The sequence below is a fragment of the Salvia splendens genome, chromosome 6 (genome assembly GCF_004379255.2).
Source record: "Salvia splendens isolate huo1 chromosome 6, SspV2, whole genome shotgun sequence".
Lineage (NCBI taxonomy): Eukaryota > Viridiplantae > Streptophyta > Magnoliopsida > Lamiales > Lamiaceae > Salvia > Salvia splendens.
In genome coordinates, this window is record NC_056037.1 from 5297722 (window position 1) to 5317607 (window position 19886).

The 19886-nt window shown below is 39.1% G+C and overlaps 3 protein-coding genes and 2 long non-coding RNA genes across 8 annotated transcripts; 3 read left to right on the plus strand and 2 right to left on the minus strand.

Moving 5' to 3' along the window:
- The first annotated feature begins 401 nt into the window (after positions 1–401).
- Positions 402–2249, plus strand: LOC121807725. Its single transcript, XR_006052027.1, has 3 exons — positions 402–535; positions 792–1527; positions 2167–2249. It is a non-coding gene; the product is annotated as an uncharacterized LOC121807725 (long non-coding RNA).
- Positions 2250–4581: 2332 nt separating this feature from the next.
- Positions 4582–6665, plus strand: LOC121807724. The gene is made up of 4 exons (XR_006052026.1): positions 4582–4782; positions 4948–5001; positions 6153–6222; positions 6313–6665. It is a non-coding gene; the product is annotated as an uncharacterized LOC121807724 (long non-coding RNA).
- Positions 6666–6826: 161 nt separating this feature from the next.
- Positions 6827–8523, minus strand: LOC121807723. Its single transcript, XM_042208010.1, has 4 exons — positions 8288–8523; positions 7564–7687; positions 7413–7485; positions 6827–7310 (listed from the first exon to the last, which is right to left on the minus strand). Exons 1-4 carry the CDS (start codon positions 8313–8315, stop codon positions 7044–7046), a joined length of 492 nt encoding a protein of 163 aa, XP_042063944.1. The 5' UTR covers positions 8316–8523; the 3' UTR covers positions 6827–7043.
- Positions 8524–8836: 313 nt separating this feature from the next.
- Positions 8837–12214, minus strand: LOC121807721 (BTB/POZ domain-containing protein At5g17580-like). Of its 2 annotated transcripts, XM_042208008.1 has the most exons (3): positions 10777–12214; positions 10634–10694; positions 8837–10557 (listed from the first exon to the last, which is right to left on the minus strand). In XM_042208008.1, the coding sequence occupies exons 1-3, from the start codon at positions 10815–10817 to the stop codon at positions 8983–8985; spliced, it is 1677 nt and encodes a 558-aa protein (XP_042063942.1). In that variant the 5' UTR covers positions 10818–12214; the 3' UTR covers positions 8837–8982. The 2 variants fall into 2 exon arrangements, with proteins under 2 accessions (XP_042063942.1, XP_042063941.1); XM_042208007.1 differs by having other exon boundaries at positions 10634–12210.
- Positions 12215–12439: 225 nt separating this feature from the next.
- LOC121807720 (pentatricopeptide repeat-containing protein ELI1, chloroplastic-like) lies at positions 12440–19545 on the plus strand. Of its 3 annotated transcripts, XM_042208005.1 has the most exons (11): positions 12440–13443; positions 13638–13670; positions 13734–13905; positions 13970–14148; positions 14225–14367; positions 14433–14528; positions 14596–14665; positions 14736–14819; positions 14887–14995; positions 15257–15423; positions 16593–16694. In XM_042208005.1, the coding sequence occupies exons 1-10, from the start codon at positions 12487–12489 to the stop codon at positions 15334–15336; spliced, it is 1923 nt and encodes a 640-aa protein (XP_042063939.1). In that variant the 5' UTR covers positions 12440–12486; the 3' UTR covers positions 15337–15423; positions 16593–16694. The 3 variants fall into 3 exon arrangements, with proteins under 3 accessions (XP_042063939.1, XP_042063938.1, XP_042063940.1); XM_042208004.1 differs by lacking the exons at positions 12440–13443; positions 13638–13670; positions 13734–13905; ... (5 more) ...; positions 14887–14995; positions 15257–15423 and adding exons at positions 16012–16144; positions 18843–19544 and having other exon boundaries at positions 16593–18480; XM_042208006.1 differs by lacking the exons at positions 12440–13443; positions 13638–13670; positions 13734–13905; ... (5 more) ...; positions 14887–14995; positions 15257–15423 and adding an exon at positions 16012–16144 and having other exon boundaries at positions 16593–19545.
- The last annotated feature ends 341 nt before the right edge of the window (positions 19546–19886 follow it).

Consider the following 19886-nt stretch of genomic DNA (forward strand, 5'->3'; position numbering starts at 1 on the left):
TATTCCATTGCAAGGACTAAAGTTGTGGTGACCCTACGTATTTTTGGATTTTTTTTAAAATGTCCATTCACCCTTTTGTTTGATATGAAAGAAGTTGAAGTTGACATCATTTTACCTCACATATTTTGGGGTTTATGTGGGATAATTTATAACATGGTTATCAATTTCTTGTTGAATGACAAAGGATTTCGGCTGCTGATGGCACTGCTGCACCCATACTTCCATAGTCTTCAGCTTATTCATAGAGGAAACAAACTCGTGCACTAACTTGTAGTAGTAGGCTTTTATTACCCTTGTATTTGAAACTCTTTTGATTTCTAGCACAAGCGTAACCTCCATCTCCAACTAACTTGCTAACATCTTGAGGCAGCAGATTCTGATTCCCAAGGACTCTCCTGTAGGCAGACATGAGCATCTCCGAGGCCAAGAATGGCAGGTTTGGACAAGGTATATATGCATGTGATGCTAGACCTCCTATTGTGGCTGCTGAACACATCATCATCCCTAAAAAGGGCAGCCAATGTTCCATTTTAAGGTTGGTGATGCTCCCTTCATTCACACACCAAATGTCTAGCAGCAAATCTATAAGTTTCTAAAAATATTCATATAATTTTTTTCCTTACCAAACAGTAGTACATTCTAAATTATGTAAAAGCTTTCTAATTAGCATGATTCAGTGATGAAGATATCAATATATGCATAGAAACAGGTTGGAAATACTTGGATCAAGACTGAGATAACATCCTCAAACATACATACATGCCTGAAATGATAATGTAACCTGATCACAGGCATATTGTACAATCACAGCTCAAAGCCATGACATGAGGAAAACTAACAAAATAATTCAAAAAAAAAGAACAAATTCAGACAGAGTTGGTCAACGGAATCTCGGAGGAGCCACTGGTGGTGGAGGGGCGCCTGGAGATCTGGTGGTTTACGGCGGCGGGGGCCGGGGGGCTGGCTGCGCAGCAACAACTCTTGATGAGGGTGTACAAAAAGGTGAGGAGCCAGAAGATCCAGGGGGCGCCGATGAGGAAGAGGGCGGCAGACGGGTGCCACGGCTTCGAGAGGCTCGGTACGAACACGTAGATCACGAGGATGACGCCGCCGGTGGTCACGCACAGGAAGAACACGGCGAAGACCAAAGGCACCCTCACGTCTCCTTCCTTATCATTCTCCATTGACGCCCTCTCACACAAATAAAATTAAAAAACTCTCTCTCTCTCTCTGTATATATATCTCTTTCTATGTATGTATGTATATGTGTGTGTGTTTTTCTATGTTTTTTTTATTTCTATATGCGTCGTTTGTCGACGATCATCTGACCATGCAGGCTTATGTATATAATTAAGGAACTCGCAATCAGATATGTGTTTGTTACCTCATCTTCTGATCTCTCTCTGTCAACAATGGTGAGTTTCCTTTTTGTGTTTGTCTGAATTGGGTTGCCGGTTTCAGGCAACCAGGGAAAGATGAGAAGATGAGCGCACCGATTCAAAAGAATAAAGGCCTCCGAAACCGCAGGTGTTTTTTATGTTTCCATTTTACTACTTTTTAACCCTCTCTATTCCAATTACTTTTTCATCTTTTTTCTATTTTTATACAATCTAATTCATCACAACACGTATACTAAATTCATACTCCATTATTAGTTGAATTACTCAACTTCTCTTTTTTCTTTTCATAATCGTCTTAGTGTTAATGAAAATTAAAGAGATTCGATGGTATGATCTTTTCAAATTGCTAATTATGTGTTATACCCAATGGGTAATTAATTGGCTATGGTGTTTGATCAATAGTGACTAGTTATATGAGTCATCGACTTGATTAGTAGATTGAATGTTGGTGCGTTAATGGAATGCTTTCAGTAATTTGCTTATTGATCTACCGATGGTGATGCTGAAGATTGCGGATGAAAAGGAGTGTTATTTATTTCTCCAGGATAATTATTAAATAAATCATGAAAGGAGCTCAAATTGTGATACTTACATTTTTTTAAATTGAATTATAAATGATGAAGTTTATAATTTTCGTAATTATCGTATCTGCCTTTCAGCAAAATAGTGATATCACTATCTAAAACAATTTTTTTAAATACAAAATTCTTCTAATGATAATATTATATTCTTATTAATTACTAGTACTATAATGCTATCGTTTCAGTTGGGAAAAAGGTTCCGCAGTAAATTCTTGAACGAAGTTGCAGCGCTTTCAATTAGAATCCGGCCATCGGAATCGGAATTTCACCCTCGGAAAAGATTGAAGAAGATATTACGATGGTTTTCTGCGCGAAATTTTCTGTGACTACAGTTTGGGCTGTGTTGGTTTTACTATGTTCTGATCTAGTTCTTGCCAAGTCTCGAGTCCCCATCTCTGTAAGTCGTGATTTTCCCTTTCTTTTTCCCGATTTTGTGAAGAATTGATATGATAGTCTCTCGTTTCAATCTGCTTCTTCACCTTCGCAGGACGCGGAGACTCGACAGAAGAAAAACGAATGCTATTCAGACATTGAGAGGTTTAATTTCATAAACCCCTAACTTCTCCTTCGTTGGTTTTCCATTTACTTGTATTTTAGTTTTCGCCCAAAATGTATGCCGGTATTTTCGCGATCACATGATTATGTTGAAATGCTGAGGATATTTTGTTGTTTAGATGTTAATTTCACATCTATCTGATTCTTGATTCAATGGATTTGATCAATTATTTATTTATTTGCAGCGGATTGTGGGGTGAGCGCTGCACGTCTTCGACTATAGCTAAGGAGAATTGTGCTTTACAATGCCTTTCGCCGATTTGTTATGAGCTCATCTACGAGAGTGATCCGGTGAGTGTTTTAACTATGTTGTAACTTAATTTTGAACAAAATCGTGTAAAATTTATATGGATTTGTGGTGATGACGTTTATCTGTTTCAAATGCTTCGATGTTACAGTTGGAAGAAGGGGAGAAAGACATCACTAGGAGTTCGGAGTATAAATATTGCATGCACAGGTAAAGGAACTAATGCTCACGGCAGTACACTGAGTATTTTCTGATTTCAATTTGTTATCGGTCTTACATGTCGTTGTTTCTGGAGTTTCGCTCACTGGCTTCTTTGTTCCTTTCTCTGTCTAATATGTAAAAGGGTGAGTGTCTCATCATAGAATGGAAATACTGTGTCGTGTCTAGCTAGCTCCAATACTCGACCACTGAATGCACTTTGGGAGCTCATACACTCGATCATCAAGTTATGAGAAAGTTAGTGATTAGAGATGATGCTAAGCTTACATTCTTCATGTCATTGTAAATAATAGTAGCTGTGAGTCCAGGTTATGCATTTAGAATTTTAATGATCATGGTCTTTTCTAGTTAAACTTTTTCTTGCGAGAGTGTTCACAGGCATGATTTTGATTTGTGAAAGACAATAATAATCAGTATGATGTCATAACCGGAGTTGTTCGACATGGTGAATGAGAACTGGTAAGAGCTTTGCCACATGAAGTGAACTCTAAAAAGTGCATTCCTAAAGAAATAATCATGCTCTGCATAGTATACAAATTAAGGCTAGTTGTCCTATTGAGGCATTGGTTTTGGCACGCTTGGCACACCGCAAATTGGACCTGTAATTTGGTAGGGCGATGCAGTTTGTTACTTGTATCTGAATCTGAAGTGGACGTCATGAAAAGTTGTAGATGCAATTGTTTTAGGGTTCTTCTACTTGCTGTCTTTATTGGATTTCCTTTCTTGGCTGCTTTTCCTGTCATGACCACATCCGGTTGTAGTAATAAGTTCCGTACTACCATACACATACAACACTGCTATTATTCTCTGGTTAGTGTGTTTGTTTAACTTACCATCTTTGAGGTCAACGGCAGGGTATCTCTCGGAGAAAGCATAGATGGCATTAGAGGATCGTTCGACCATTAGAATGTTTGATGCATTCTCTGGCAGTAGCAACAAAATGGTTTTCGTAGCAATGAGCTCTGCTGTTTAGTCGGCTTCTGTATTTTCTTTTATCATGTCATTTCTTGAGCAGATTTAGAACTCTGAACAACTGTTCATCATTATTTCTTCTCCCAAGTAGAGATTCTTTATGAAGGCTTTATTGTATATCAGGGATGAGGGATGATTTTCAAGCTTGATTTCGCTCGATTTGTAGATACATCATACATATATCTTTCATAAGGAGTCTATATTTATTACTCCTCAAAGAGTCTACACACTGAATTGGGCACATGAGGCCTCTTTTGGATAATTTGACATTTCTTTTTGATTTAGTGAGCAGAAATATTATCTAGAAATAAACAGAAATATATTAAATGTGATAATTGTTCATCTAGCTAGGTAAAATATTACAGGTATAATTATATAAAGCATACAATTAGAGGTGTTCAAGATGAACTGCCAACGGTCAAATTGGAAATCATGAATTAACATCTGATATTTATACTCCTATTGGATATTGACTTGTAATTTGTAATTTGAATTAGACGTAATATTATTGGGTCTAATTAAATACTACTCATAAACATTACTACTATATTTCAATATTTTATTTCTTTCACAAATTTTTTCTCAAAATCTTTCAAATAAAGCATTTTAATTTATTAATATATGAAGAAAAGAGTTTAAAAACTTCAAAAGAAAAATGCCGGTTTACCGTAAGTCCAGAACTGACTATTGGTTTTACCTCCCAAATTTGTAAAAGCCCTAATCCTCTCTTTCCGTTGGACTGTTTGGTCTTCTGTAAAGGCGTTCAATGTCTTCGAACTCATCATCCTCCGACTATCTTCAGAAGCAGGTGTTTTACTTATTTATTTTTTTCAATTCCTTATTCTCTCTATCTCTGCGTGAATGTGTGTGCGTGTGTGTGTTTTTTTTTTCTTTTTTTTTAATTAAGGGGGCGAGGCCTTTTGTGCTTTGATTTAATGCGAAATTTATTTGTGGATGATGATGGAATTGACAGGTGAGAAGTCACGAGGTTGCTGTGGCGGAACTCAACTGCCTTTCTTCCTCTCGGGTGCATATGCTGTCCTCTTTTTTCAAATATTTTATTCTGCCGCTATTCTTTCTCGATGTAAAATGTGAAAACGCTTGTATGGTTTATGGAGCTATCAAGTTTGTCTCTGTTTGCTTGTTTTTCTTTTCTTCTTCTTTTTCATGAGGAATGGTTTTTTTATAAGTAATCAGTTTATGAGAAGAGTGCTAAATGGTTTTTTATAGACTGTTTAGGGTCCTGACATTCCTGACCGTGTAAAACTGTGTTTATTTAGCATGGAAGAGATAACAGTATTGAAGAAATGCAGAAGAAGTATTTTAAGAGAAGAGATAAGGATAGTTACTTCATTACCTGACTTACAGTTTTTTCGATGGTTTCTGGTTATTTACTACCCGTAAACTTTATCTGGCCTGGTATGTGGTCAACAAAAATGTGGGGGCATTTGGTGTCTCATATCCCAACCATGAGGAATGAATGGAATAAGGGTCGAGTTTCTATGTAGCTACTGAGCTATGAGCTAATCGCTCCTACCATTCCAGGGTGTGTCAGTTAAGGTGTTATAAATTTCGTAGCAATGTTTATATGCTGAATAACTTCATTCATGATCATCCTGGTCTGTATCTGAAAACTTTCGGTTCTGTTTACATTTTCTATTTGCATGTGTCACTATATTCAAATTTTGCTTGATATATTCTCTGAATGTGTCATTTGATTGATTGTTGAGCGTTTGCAAATTGAACTAATAGAGGTTTATAAACTGGTGTAGTGAGATCAAAGCTGCATGATATGTTGTGGCAATTTGTGGTCTAGGCTGTGCATATTACATTGCATAAGTGACATCTTCACCTCAAGCTTAGATCAGGTGATATGTAAATACCACACAAGAAGAAGTTTGTCTGCCTATATATGTGGGGCTGTGCGTAATCTTTTTCATATACATGTATATGTGTGAGTGTGTAGTGTGTCTGTGTGCCTTTTTGTTAGATAAGTCCAAAAGTCACAAGGGATACTATTATATAGGTCGCTGTGCCCAGATTTGGAGGGATATCACTCTTGTGTGGGACTCGAGAACTCTACTTTGTTCCTATCTCTTGTTGGATGATTTCAATACTCCGACTAAAAAACTGACTATATCATGTAATTTTACGCCGTGATATTATGTTTCTGTGTAGGCTGTCTATCAAAGAAATGGAAACATATTTTTCCGAACAACCATTCAGAAAGCAACTGCATTTGAACAAAGTATACCTTTGAGTTTAAGTGTAACTATTCTTTACTTGTATCATTACATGGCTTCTTTATTAACACTTCACTATTGTTATTATTGGGCAGAACAATTGGATGCAGCAAAAGCTAGGCTCCAAAAGCTGAGTTGATCAAATCCATGTACCTGACTTCTATCAGCCTTGGCTTTCGTGGTGCAACGTTCAGCCTATGTAGTCTTGATAACATTTCAGTACCCGAGTTGTAGACTACAGTGTGGTGGGGAGTACCTCATATTTTCTTTATTTGATCATCAGTGGGTAAAACATCTATATCTAACAGCAGTTGTTAGAAGATAGGAAAGATGATCACTTTTGCAGATCACTAGGAATATGTCTTAAATCAATTATCAGTGTGTGGTTACTTTGTAGTTTGTACGTTTGTAAATAATAATGAACTTTCTAAGGCATCAGTTTCGTGAATCATGGCAGTCTTGTTTAGTTGATCTTATTGTTATGTAGCACAGTTGACATGATATTGATTTGGCAATAAAACGCAAGTGCAGATAGGAACCAGAAAAATCTGGCCAAATGCTCCTAAAATAGTACTATATGGAGATAGAACCACAAACTGTGATAAAATATTTACAAAAGTTCTCTTTAGCCAACTGATGAAGTAATTACAACTTTCAAACACCATATTCTCATGCAACATTTACTGCACCACATTTCCAACTAAAAACCCCTTATTTGCCTTAGTAAGATAACGAACTGTTTTATCAAGTAGCAAAAGCTTTCTACAGACCAATGGAATGACAAGCAGCCATCTTTTTTTACACAAATCAGTGCAAATTTTAGTATTTATGCTTTCGCTGAACCTTTTTGCAAAGCAATGACCACGAGGGTGACAAGGGACGCATAGACTGAATTGGGTATCTTCTCCACCACCTTCCCGACACCAGGAACATTCTCAGTTGACCTTTTTGTTAGAAGTGCCACGGTTGGAGCAGTGACCAGAGCAATGATCAAACCCTGACTCACCGTCATGAATGTATCTTTTGTTATACGGCTGATAAACTTGACAAATTCTTCACGATCCAGTACACCATCGAGGTTCATATCACACTCCTGTGCAACAAAAATATGTACAGTAGTCTTAGTAAGCTGCCATGGATATGCTTTTCTGCAGAATATATGGATTATCTTAGGTACAAAGTGTGTATCTCATACCTCCATGAGTTTGCAAACTTGGTCCTTTGTTGGGGGATCAAAGTGAGGACCAGGCAAACGCTTATTAATATCACTAGAAAGAAAAGAATATGTATCGTTTAGGAAGCTCAAAAAAGAATGATGTGGAATGCATGGAGGTGAAGCTTCTCACTTGTATACAAGCAGCACACCAATATAGAGTTGTTCAAATGTCAAATTACTTCCATCACCATTATTAACACGGTCAAAAACCTTGTTGCTGATATCCCATATCTGTTTTTCTTTCCATTCTTTTGCTGCAAAAGAGAGGAATGATTTATAGTGAAACCATGTTGCAGATTGCAGGCATTGAAAATCTCAAACACATAAACAAACATAAATCAGCAGGAAGAAAGAACACAATGATCTAAGAGCATGAAACGGCCCTATTTTCGGCATCAATCCAAATATAATCCATATATCATTACCCAGAAATATTACATTATCGTTTGGAAATTCAATAGGAATCGAAGAAATTTTGCCAAAAATACCTGCTTTTCAACAATTATCCCTCTTTTCACAAACAAAAATTGCGAATGAATTTTAGGCACGAGAATCAAAATCAATGGTATCTAATAAGATTTTTCTCTTTTTATAGATTTTGTTGTAGTCACCACAAAGTGCAATTTCCACACTTTTTTCACGGTTTTAGTGCGCAGAAGAAGAGGCTCAACTATGATACTAGAATAATACAAAAACTCAACTTTTACACTACTCTTTCTCTGTAACAGATTGAAACACAGCTCTCCCATACGAGATTTTCCCTCCAAAACCAAAAGCCCACAACAAAATTTCACAACTCAATTCTTACATATCGAAACGATATCGGTTCGAATTTGAAGAATACAACTCCGTACCTTGAAACTTTTCAAGAATTTGTCCCATGGGCTCTACGGAGGTGTGATCAAAGGCTTCAGAAAGTGAAGTAATCAACGCTTCAAAGTAGTTGGTAAACAGAAGCTGTCTTTCTAATTTCGTGGACGCAAACCCTGCGCCTTAGAATATATACTCCACTTAAATAAAAACTTCAAAATTTATTAAAGAGATGAAATTATGTGATGAGTTTACACGAAACGTAATTTAGCGGAACACCAAGGTGAGGCAGTGACAGCAAATAGAGTATATGTTCCTTTTTGATAAATAGTACTCCCTCGGAGAAAAAAATGTCACACTTGTGGGACGACACGAGATTTTAGAAAGTTTTGTTTTATGTATTAAATAGAGAGAAAAAATATAATTTTATATTTATGTGAGAAAGAACTTTTTTTAATGAGACAAACTAAAAAGGAAAGTGTAACATCGGATGAAGCAGTATACAAATAAATTTTTATTCAATAATAAAATAATTATAACTGAAATAAAAAATATCCCCTCCAAATTCTCTTCTTCTTCCCATCCCCAGACCTTCCCCACCCAAAATTTCAGCTCCCTGTGCAGCGCGAATGGGCGGTACTATCTATGAATTCCTTTGGAAACGATAAAAGAATGATTTAGAGTCATATAACCAAATAAATATTCATCCCAACGATAAAAAAACACGACGACGTGGTATCTATCTAGGATGCACCTTCTTCTTCTTGACATGGCAATCCGAATCAGGCCTCATCGACATGCACCCCAACTTCCTCTTCATCTCCCTCCACACACTCTCCTTCTTCTCTCTCTTCCCTCCTCCGCCTCTCACTATCTCTCTCTTCATCATCAAGCACTCTCTCTCCAGCTTCCTCACTTTGCTCCCCATCTTCTCCATCTCCACCCTCACCTCCGCCCCCTCCCCCTCCTCCTCCTCCTCCTCCTCTCCTCCCACCACCGCCTTCGGAATCACATCCCTCAGCTTCAACTGCGACGCGAACAGCGCATTCACCACCACCCGCAGCGGCAGCCTCCTGTTCAACGCCGCGTGCTGCAGCGCCTCCCCTGATAGCTTGCTGCAGTCTAGCACCTTCCCGCACAGATCCTCCTTCTCCGACTCCGTCAAATGCTTGTGCTTCTCCAGGAACACGTCCACCGCTCTGTAGATCCCGTCGTGGCTCTGTTCATTACCCCCCTCCGCCGCTGCAATCCACAGATCTACGATTTCCACAAATGTCGCCGTTTTCAGATCTATGTCCGCCGCGATCTCCGCCAGGAATTCGTCGACCAGATCCGCCACCGATCTCATCGGTTCGATGTTGTCACGGTTGTAATTTCTGTAGAAATGGCTCAATATCCTTTTCAAACACTCCGCATCGTATTTTTCCTGGTTTGTATATCCATTGCAAGGCATCAGAAGATCCTTCGTCTCCGCCTGATCTAACTGCAGTCCGATCCACAGCTCCAACGCTTTTCTGCACTCTGCATCGGCTTCCACAGCAATCGCGAAACGAAGCATCTCACACAGAGACGCACACGGAATCAGCCCCGTCTGATTCGGAATCAGCCTCACCAAAACCTCAATCGTCTCTCTCTGGCCGTCGATCTTGTCCAATTGCACCTCGTCGTCGGAAAATATCCAATTCTTCGCGTATTGCCACAGACTCGCCGCCACATATTGCGGCGGCACTTGGCGCTGGCTCATTCTATTGATGATCGGCGCGTAGAGATTCAAAGGTAGAGAAGCGAGATCCTCGGATTTCTTCCAATCCATATCGAAGAGCTTCCTCCTTATGCTAGGCCTAACAAGAGTTTCCTTCTCACGATTCTCACACTCACTCTCCTCATCCTCTTCATTCGTCATCAAAGGCTCCCCCAACAGACGCGGATCCTCAACCGCCTCCGATATGATCGTCTCGACGCAGCACTCCATCAAACCGAGCTTCTCCGCCTGCCTCAGCACGCTCTCGGCGCTCTTGATGGCTTTGATGGAGTTGTTCCAGCTATGGACGATGTTTTCCTTGAAGAACCACAGCGCCTTGTTAAGAAGATTGTTCGGGCAATAGCTCTCCGTCATCTCGAGGAAATTGGCAAGGCAGGCTACCCGAACCACGTTTTCCGACGAGAGACTGATGTCGTAGCCATGGCAGAATCTCGCCAGCAGCTCCATTGATTCCTGATCGATGTTGATGTCGCTCAGCAGCCGCGGGAGCTCATCGTGTGGGTTGCTCTTCACTTGTCTTGCTACCTTTCCCGATTTCTGGGCTAAACGTTCCTGGGAAATCCGAACTGGTAAAAAATGAGACATTTATTCGCTAATTTGGAATATAGTAGAGTATGATCTAATTTACCTTATCGAGCATTAATATATTCCCAGAGTGATGTTCATAGTTAATTAGGGGACGATATCTCCTACAAAAACACCAAGTTTTAACAAGTGGGGGGAAGTTGCAAGCAAAATACTTACGAAAAACAAGAGTTTGTGTAATTTTACCTGGTTGATAAATCTCTTGATCCTTTTCTAGCTGCAGCCATTTCATATATTCTACACCTCTAATCTAGATCAGTCTTATATTAGATAAACAATCAAATCACCAAAACATAGATAGAATTTGCTTTATGAAGAAACAGCGAAAAAGTTACCTTGTTGTTGTGGAAGAGAGAAATAAGGTAAAACTGCTTCCTCTTTGTTCTTGGATTTTGTGAAGTGCTGTTAATAATATGTGTAATCCTCTTTGAATGTGTTACAACGGTAGAGTTTGTTAAGATAAGTAGGGGTTCAAATGGGATTCTTCCGGGTTTTCTGTTTAATATTGTAGCTATGTAATTTAGGGCTTTTTTCTATTTTTACTTATTGGGTGGAAAACGGTAAATTCTACTCCAGTAAATTTATCAAACACTATAATTGTTTCTTCTGATTTTGAAAGTTCTTTCCGTATAAAATTTTTCTTTACAAATATAATTAGTTTTAAATTAATAAGTACTCCTTATTATTTAAGGATAAATATGATTTTATCATTAATATTCTAATTTTCTTTAGTTTGTCGGGTAGATTTGTGCATTTAACTCTTCCAATTTACTTATAGATACTGTACTAGTTTATTGTACCTTGTTAATGTATTTGCATTTAAAGACGGACAACATCTATGGATCTTTTTATTTGATCATGCTAGAGGATTACCCAGACAGGGCCCAATTTTTATTCGTCCTAGCCCACTGCACCCTAAATAATATCGAAATTTACAAATTGTTTCTGAGTTATTCGAGCATGGATGCGTTTTCATCTAGCCAAATTCATGTAGCTCGCTCGCCACATTTGCAATTTTATGTGATATATCTGTTATAATTTTCTGTATCAAGCTAATTCAAACTTAAGGCATCCTTTATATATTATCAAACGCAAAATCATGTTCTATCTCGTTTGAAAAAAATGTATCCGAACGGTCTCATTTTAAATTTAATTTTTTTAATATACAAGCAATTAGTGCGATGCGGGGAAAGAAAAATAAAGAGAATTGTACATTTCAATGAATGTACTATAAAATTTCATTTGAATTTCTCTACGTAACTAGTTATCCTTTACGACTCTCCGTTTTGTTTCCTTGATCCCAACAGGTAATTAACAGTCGTTTATATTTAATAAAATTGCATTTCCTTTATAGAAAAATCACATTTATCATTGTGCCGTTTATTATAGGACCAAATTTGATGTTTAGTGCTCTATATTTGATTGTCGATCTAGTCGATTTTTTAAAATAATTGATCATAATACTATATAGTCGGCATACACCAAGTTTGCCAAATTGAGTACATAAGTTGAAAGAATCACTATTCCATCTACCATTTCATTTTCACCCCAATCTTTTAATTAGACTTCTAAACTAACAACATATGAATAAGTTCCCAACACAGCTACAATATTGCACATTGTTTGAGTCAAAGATTAGACTCAAACCACCTTTTTTTTGTTATAAGACTCAAACCACATTGAATGCATCGAATACATTCGAACAAAAAACCTCAGACACCACGCCCAAAATATTTTAATGAGCAGCAACATTGTCCGAACATGGCATAGCAAAAACATGTTACAGCAAACAAGATCACAAACCTCTCCAGCCTCATCACCCCCTCGATGCCGAGCCCCGTGATTCCGCACCCAAAATCAGCCCCCGACATCAGCGGGCTGCCTTCGAGCAAGTCCATGGTGACGTCTCGCTCGGCCGGCTCGCCCTTAACCTCGTGGCCGAAGAAACTCGGCGGTCTCATCAAAGGCAAGGCCAAGAACTCGGACCTCACGGAAGAGAGACTTGTCGAGTTCAACAGAAGAAATGCACTTATAGAAGTAAGGTACCGCAGCAGCAGCCCTTACTACAAGGGATTAACAGACTTCTCTCTTGACATCAACAGAGAGAAGCAATCCGGGTTGAGCCCCGGTCGAGAGAGTCGCGCCACGAGCTATGTCACAGCTGGTTCCAAGTCCAGCCTCGCTGTCAAGGTGCAGGAATGGGGAGGGGCTTGCTTCACCCCCAAAAAGGATGGAAAGAGCTCTTCATCCTCGTTTTCTTCGTGGACGAAAAGCTCCCATGACAACAGGTTAACAACTTCATCGTCGTCGTCTTCATCAAGGGTCACGGAAACTGTAGTCTTGACAAAAATAAGGACCAAAACAACAGAGAATGAGCCAGTCTCTGTGAAGAAAAGAGTGACTATTCAAGCCACAAAGTTAGAGGATACCATCATTTCACAAAGTGCCAAGAAGCCATTGAGGGAGAGAGATTCTGGACCGCCATCGATGCTGCTGTTATCGCCACCAATAGCATCACCACCAGCGTCATTGCCATACCCACTGCCGGAGGTAACCATAAAACCATGGTTGTCGCCACCGCCCACACCACCTCCACAAGCAATATCACATCCCTCTTGTAGGGAAGCAGAAAATGAAAGAAAGTATACCTGGTCGGACAAATATAGGCCATTCTGGTTGCAAGATTTTCTTTGCAATAGGGAAAAGGCACTTTGGGTAAAATCGATTGTGCAGGGTTGGAAAGTTACTCAGGAAGAATGTGGTCAGTTCATATTTGAAGGAAACCCGGGGGTGGGAAAGAGAACCATGATTTGCGCTCTGCTTAGGGAAGCATTTGGACCAGACAAAGTGCAGGTACTCACATATCTGAAACAGAGAAATTACTTTACAAAAATAAATATAGTTTTCACAAAGAAATCATAATCATACATGCCTCTAGTACTGAGATAGCCAGTGAAAGAAGGTTATCACAATGGATAAATTAACTTGGCCTCAAAACTCATGTTACATATTCTTGTTTCTGATCTTCTGTGTTTTGTTATCCACAGGCAAAAAAAGAAACCAAGAACTTTTACTTGAAGGTAAATTCACATTCTATGTTCAAATTATTAGTACAATGACTAACATCACATTATTAACCACAGGGAGAAGCGGTGAGCAGTATAACTGTAGATCTAATGGTATCACCACAGCATGTCGAAGTCAACCTTTCTGACCTCAAAGGTTATGAGAAGCATGTCATTGTTGAACTCATCAAGGAGAACAGTCAGATGTTGCTGAACACAAAATTAAACTGCAATCAAGAAAACTGTAAAGGTACAGATACATTCTTAAATCCTAAGGAATTATCTACATTGAGGAGATACTGAAACCCATGCAGCTATTATTTTATATGAGGCGGACAAGCTATCTGGTGATGCCCTATCATATATCAAGTGGATGCTGGAGAAGTTCAAAGGGTGTAACAATGTATTCTTCTGCTGCAAAGACGCAAAAAAGCTCCACCGTATAATGCCACTTTGCAGGCTTGTGCAACTCAATAAACCTTCTACAGAAGAGGTAGCAGCTGAATGCCACTAAATTCAGAAAACTCATGCGGAATCTCAATTTCTCTTTAATCCTTGTGATTCCACAGATTGTTGGAGTCTTGAACTTCATAGCAGAAAATGAAGGAATACAGTTGCATCATCGGTTGGCGTATAAAATTGCAAGCAACTCCCAGAATAACTTAAGACAAGCCATACGTTCATTTGAAGCTACTTGGCACACCAACTCCAAGTATGTAGTATGTTTTGTCAATGTGAACACAACAAGTCTATCCATATCTAATGTTGCATGTGCAGTGCTTCTTTGACTGAAGACCAATATATCAAAACTGGGTGGGAAGATAAAATAGCCAATATTGCTAAAAAAGTTGTACAAGAGCAGAGCCCAAAGCAGTAAGTACCATGAATCTCAAGGATATTCAGTCTAACAATGAACTATAATTTTTCTGATTCATCATAGGCTTTATACTATAAGGGGTGAGCTTCAAAATCTTATAGAGCATAATGTGGCTCCAGAGTTCATTTTCCAAGTAAGGACACTCTGATTTTTTGATGATCATCAAATATCATCATCCATTAACTAATTATGTTCCTATGCAGACTCTGAAGGAAGAACTGATGAAGATTCTGCCCGAGCACTTACAACCACCATTTCACCAACTATATGATGAATATCAATACCAAGTATGTCAACCTATTCCCTCTTTTGCCTCTAATTGCAGTAATGGCTAACTCCTCTTTTTTATCACAGAAAATTCATGCCGGGAAGAAGTTTTTGCCCCATGCCCATCAAGAAGATGAGCTTGGTGAAACACAAAATGATCAAAGAAAGAATGTCCGAAAGTTCCTGAGAATTGAAGGTAAGGCAAGCATCCTTTAATATAAGTGACATGACATGGAAAACAAGAAGATACATTGGCAAAGCCATAACAAAGATGTACTCCAAATTGATTAATTTGCAATAATTATTATGATGATCTCTGCTCTGCATCTACATTGGTCACTATCAAGCCTTATTGTTTCAAGTGGTATTTCCTTTTTCTGTCTCTCATATTGGCAGTGTGAGTGATTGATTACAAGGCATGATTATGATGCATATAAACTCTCCTTCTTCCCTACAGAATTTATAGCAAGATTCATGAGTTGGTACAAGGGCTTCGTTGTGAAGGATTGCGCCGATCAACAAGTCCAGGGAGGCTAGGGTTGGATTGTCATCTCCGGAGCACTTTTGAATCTTCAAGTTCACAAGCAACAACTTCATTTACAAAATAAAGATACAGTATTACAAGTATGCATAATTACATATTGTGTTCAACTTCAATAAGGAAACAAGATTATCTCCCCTCTCATATTTCTACACCAACTTCAACTGACTAAAATTTCCCCTATGATTTTATGCTCTGTGAAACTCAATGTTCTATCTTCAGTTTTGTTTAGATTAATTATAATTAATAGTGAATACTCTAAATTTATTTAGATGGAATAATTTTAAAGTCACTGACTAAAATTGATTTTAGTTTGATAAAGTTCACGGACATAAAAAATATTCTCTCAATTATTTAATAGTACACGATATTTAAAATTAACCCAACCAAAAATTGTTTCCAATGTGATTAGATTATAAATGCCATTAATTTATGCCAACTCGTTGAATAGGTTATGTATTTGAGTTGGTGATAATTTTATAACTGCCAAGTAGTGAAATTATTTAAAAATTATTTCTCCACACCAAAATGATTAGACTAGGTGATTAAAGGTTATATAACTGCTACATTAATTGTTATAAATATTAAAATTAAAAATTAAATTTGAGACTCAGAACTCGCCTTTTTATATACTCCAAATAGAAATAGATTCTGCCACGATTCTTATCGAGAAAAAAAAAAGCGCCGTATTTGAACAAACAGATGTGGTTGGTGCCACCGGTGACAACAGCCGCTTTTCATATCCGCGGCATGAATTCAATCCTCCCAACCATTTTCATTATCTGTTAAAACATCTGCGTAAACGTATCCCTCATTATTCTCTGCTTTTCTTTAAATTTTGTGAACATTTGTTTCGGAACTTAGACCAATAGTTTTCGTGGGATTTTTGTATAGTGTTTCCCTGTTGACCATTAGAGCCTCTTAGAAATTTTAGTTTTCCAGTGATTTCTGTTGAGGAACAAACAACCTAGTCTGCAATTAAATTCTTCAACTTTACATACCTTAACTGAAAGGTGTTTGGTGAAATGTCTAACTCGTTTTCTGAATATGGATGCAGTGAGTCTAGTCATGAAAATTAATGAGCGCATTCAGATTTCATTATTTGATATGCTATGTTCCATTACTCTGCTCTAAGTCTAGTTTGGAAGCTTTGAATTTTTTTATATACTATCGTGTGATTGTTCTCATGAGACATGTTCTGTTTTGATTTCTTTGTGAACATCTGTTTTATTTACCTTGGTTGTACTTGCAGATATCACATTTTCGCTGACTACATTGAAACTCTCTGAGGCATCTGGTCAAGCCCCCAACTGCGGTACACTAGCAAGCTATGCCCTCAATTCTACCGGTGGCTCAGGCAACACACCCAGAACCTGAGAAACTAGCTTTGCTTATTGATCAAAGCAAAAACGTCAGACGTCTGAAACAAATCCAAGCAGTGCTTATCCGTCGTGGCCTTGACAGCTATCCGGTCTTAAATCTCAAGCTCCAGTGTTCCTACTCTTCGCTTGGACGTGTTGAAGACTCTGTGGCACTATTTAACCTTACACCGAATCATGATGTTTTCTTTTACACGGCCATAATTCGGGGCCATGCCAAAAATGGCCTCCATGAACAAGCTCTTAATTTTTATAAGCAAATGCTGATTGAAGAAATAGAGCCGAATGCATTTACCATGTCTAGTGTCCTAAAAGCTTGTACACTGGAAACTGGAAAAGTGCTCCATTGCCATGCTCACAAGTTGGGGCTTGTCTTGAATAGTTATGTCAGAACTGCTCTCATTGACATTTACGCAAGAGGTGGGAACATTGTCTTGGCCCGTAGACTCTTTGACTCGATGGTGGAGAGGAACTTGGTTACTTTCACTTCGATGATTACTGGATATGCAAAGAATGGGAATATTGATGAGGCAAGGACATTGTTTGATGAAATGGAAGAAAGGGACGTGGTGAGTTGTAACGTCATGATTTATGGTTATGCTCAACATGGAAGGTCGAATGAGGCCATAGTTCTCTTCAGGCAGATGTTGAAGGCTAAGCTGAAACCCGATGAAGCTACCATGGTGGCAGTTCTCTCTGCATGTGGTCAGGTAGGAGCACTGGGATCAGGCCAGTGGATTCATTCTTACCTTGGCTATCAAGCTACTTTGAATTGTCGGGTGGGGACTGCTCTGGTCGATATGTACAGCAAATGCGGAAGTTTAGGGGATGCTAGGAAAGTGTTTGATGAAATCAAAGACAAAGATGCTGTTGTTTACAATGCAATGATCGGAGGATACGCTATTCATGGATTTGCACAAGACGCGATGAAGCTGTTCAAGGAAATGTCTGAGATGGGACTCCACCCCACGGACATAACCTTCATCGGCGTTTTGAGCGCTTGTGCACACTCTGGGTTGGTTTCTGAGGGCTGGGGTTATTTTAATGCGATGAAAGATAGATATAGCATTCAACCAAAGGTAGAGCACTACGGATGCATGGTGAATCTTCTAGGTCGAGCTGGACGCCTAGAAGACGCGTACGAACTGGTGAAGAGCATGAGCTCAGATGGCGACTCTGTTTTATGGGGAGCATTGCTCAATGCATGTAGGCTTCACAAGAACATTGCTTTAGGAGAAAAGGTTGTGGAGTTCCTTGTGCAACGTGGTCTTGCAAATTCAGGAACGTACGTCCTCCTCTCCAACATATACGCTGCTTCAGGAAATTGGGACGGGGTGACAAGAACAAGGGTTATGATGAAACAAAGTGGGGTTCAGAAGGAACCGGGGTGTAGCTCAGTTGAAGTGAACAACAAGGTACACGAGTTTCTTGCTGGTGACACGAAGCATCCTAAGAGGAAAGACATTTACGCGATGCTGGAAGAGATGAACGAGTGGCTTAAGGCTCACAGGCATACCTCACAGACAAAGGAAGTTTTACACAACATTGACGAGGCTGAGAAGGAGCGGTCACTTGAAGTTCATAGCGAGAAGCTTGCGCTTGCATTTGTTCTTATTAGCACAAAACGAGGAACCCCAGTCAAGATTGTTAAAAACCTCCGAGTTTGTCCAGATTGTCATGCTGTGATGAAGCTTGTGTCGAAGATCACTGGAAGGACGATCATTATGAGGGATCGCAACAGGTTTCATCATTGTGTAGATGGTATGTGTTCTTGTGGTGACTACTGGTGACTTATTCTGTTCATTTCACAATTAGCAGAACTCACAACAGAAGAAAAAAGAAATAAAGAATTTGTATTAAGCAAATTGATGTTTCCCCTATCTAATCCACCCTGATTAAATCTTAACTAATTGGATTTAATCAAGTGTTTGCCTCTAACATGAGGATGGCTTTGAAGTAACCTCATCTTCCTCATAACCATCTGAATTGGTGTAAAATCTATCAAGACTGGTCTCAGAATCAATACCCTGCAATAGAGAGACACATAGTGAGTAACCTGATATTCACCATCCCAAGCTTCAAACACTCTCGCAGTCGCAGAGTCCCTAAACTTCTGTTTGTAGGCGGCGAGCAGCCTCACAATCAAGAAACGAGTGCGCTTCTCCAGCTCGCCTTTCCTCAGCAGGATGGAGAATTCAGCAAGGATCTCCTTCAGTTTCTGCGGGGAGACATCCAGTAACAAAGAGCCGCATTGCCAGCAGAAGCTCACGGCGACTTCAACCTTGTCAGGAGCAGTAACACGTCCAGCGCCAGAATCTCGTGAGCGACTCTCTGGTTGACGAGCTGGACTAGGAATGTTGACGTAGTCAGCATTTGCTTCTTGTCTCTGCGGTTATGCGCGGCTCTTTTGACGAGCAGGTGTCCGACTTGGGGGAGTTCAGAGTTGATTACGGCGAGTAGACGTTGGACGACTCTGGGGGTTCAGACTGCGTTTTGATTACGGCCTGACAGAAGAGGCCTCTTCATGTTCTCGCTGAGGATTCGACCTGCCACGGACTCGAAATTGGAAGCGTTGGCCTTTTCGACGTTCTTTTCTTCATGGAGAGCCACTCTGATTCTGTGAGCGCTATGTTCTCGTCGAGAGTAACTGCAGACTGCATCGAATTCATTGATGGAGCGTCGTTGTCTGTGTGTCTGTAGCAGAGAGATTTGATTGGATAGTTGGAGTACTTATAGGAGGGGATTTCTGTTTATTCTGTTTATGTTTGGGCTGCAAGCATCAGGAATCCCGGAGACTTTTGATATTTATATTATTTGAAGATTTTTTATTTAAAATATACTCCTCCCGCCCTCCCACCCTCCCTCCGTCCCAACTAAATGCATCGTGAAATATAAGTAAATTTCACCATAATTCTGCAACGTCTTTTTTTAGAAACAAAGAAAATAGTTACGTTGAGTTGCAGAATCCAGACGGAATAACGCGGTTTGTTTTAATGGACTAGATATTTGCTTTTTAAGTTTTTAAATAGCTTTAATTTCACGGTTTTTTTTTGAAAAATCCAAAAATTGTTCTTTCGTCGCAAAAACTGGCAACATTTGATTATTTCCTTAACAAATAGTCAAATACTGTACAATTTTTTTTTACCAAAAAAGTTCACCAAAAATTT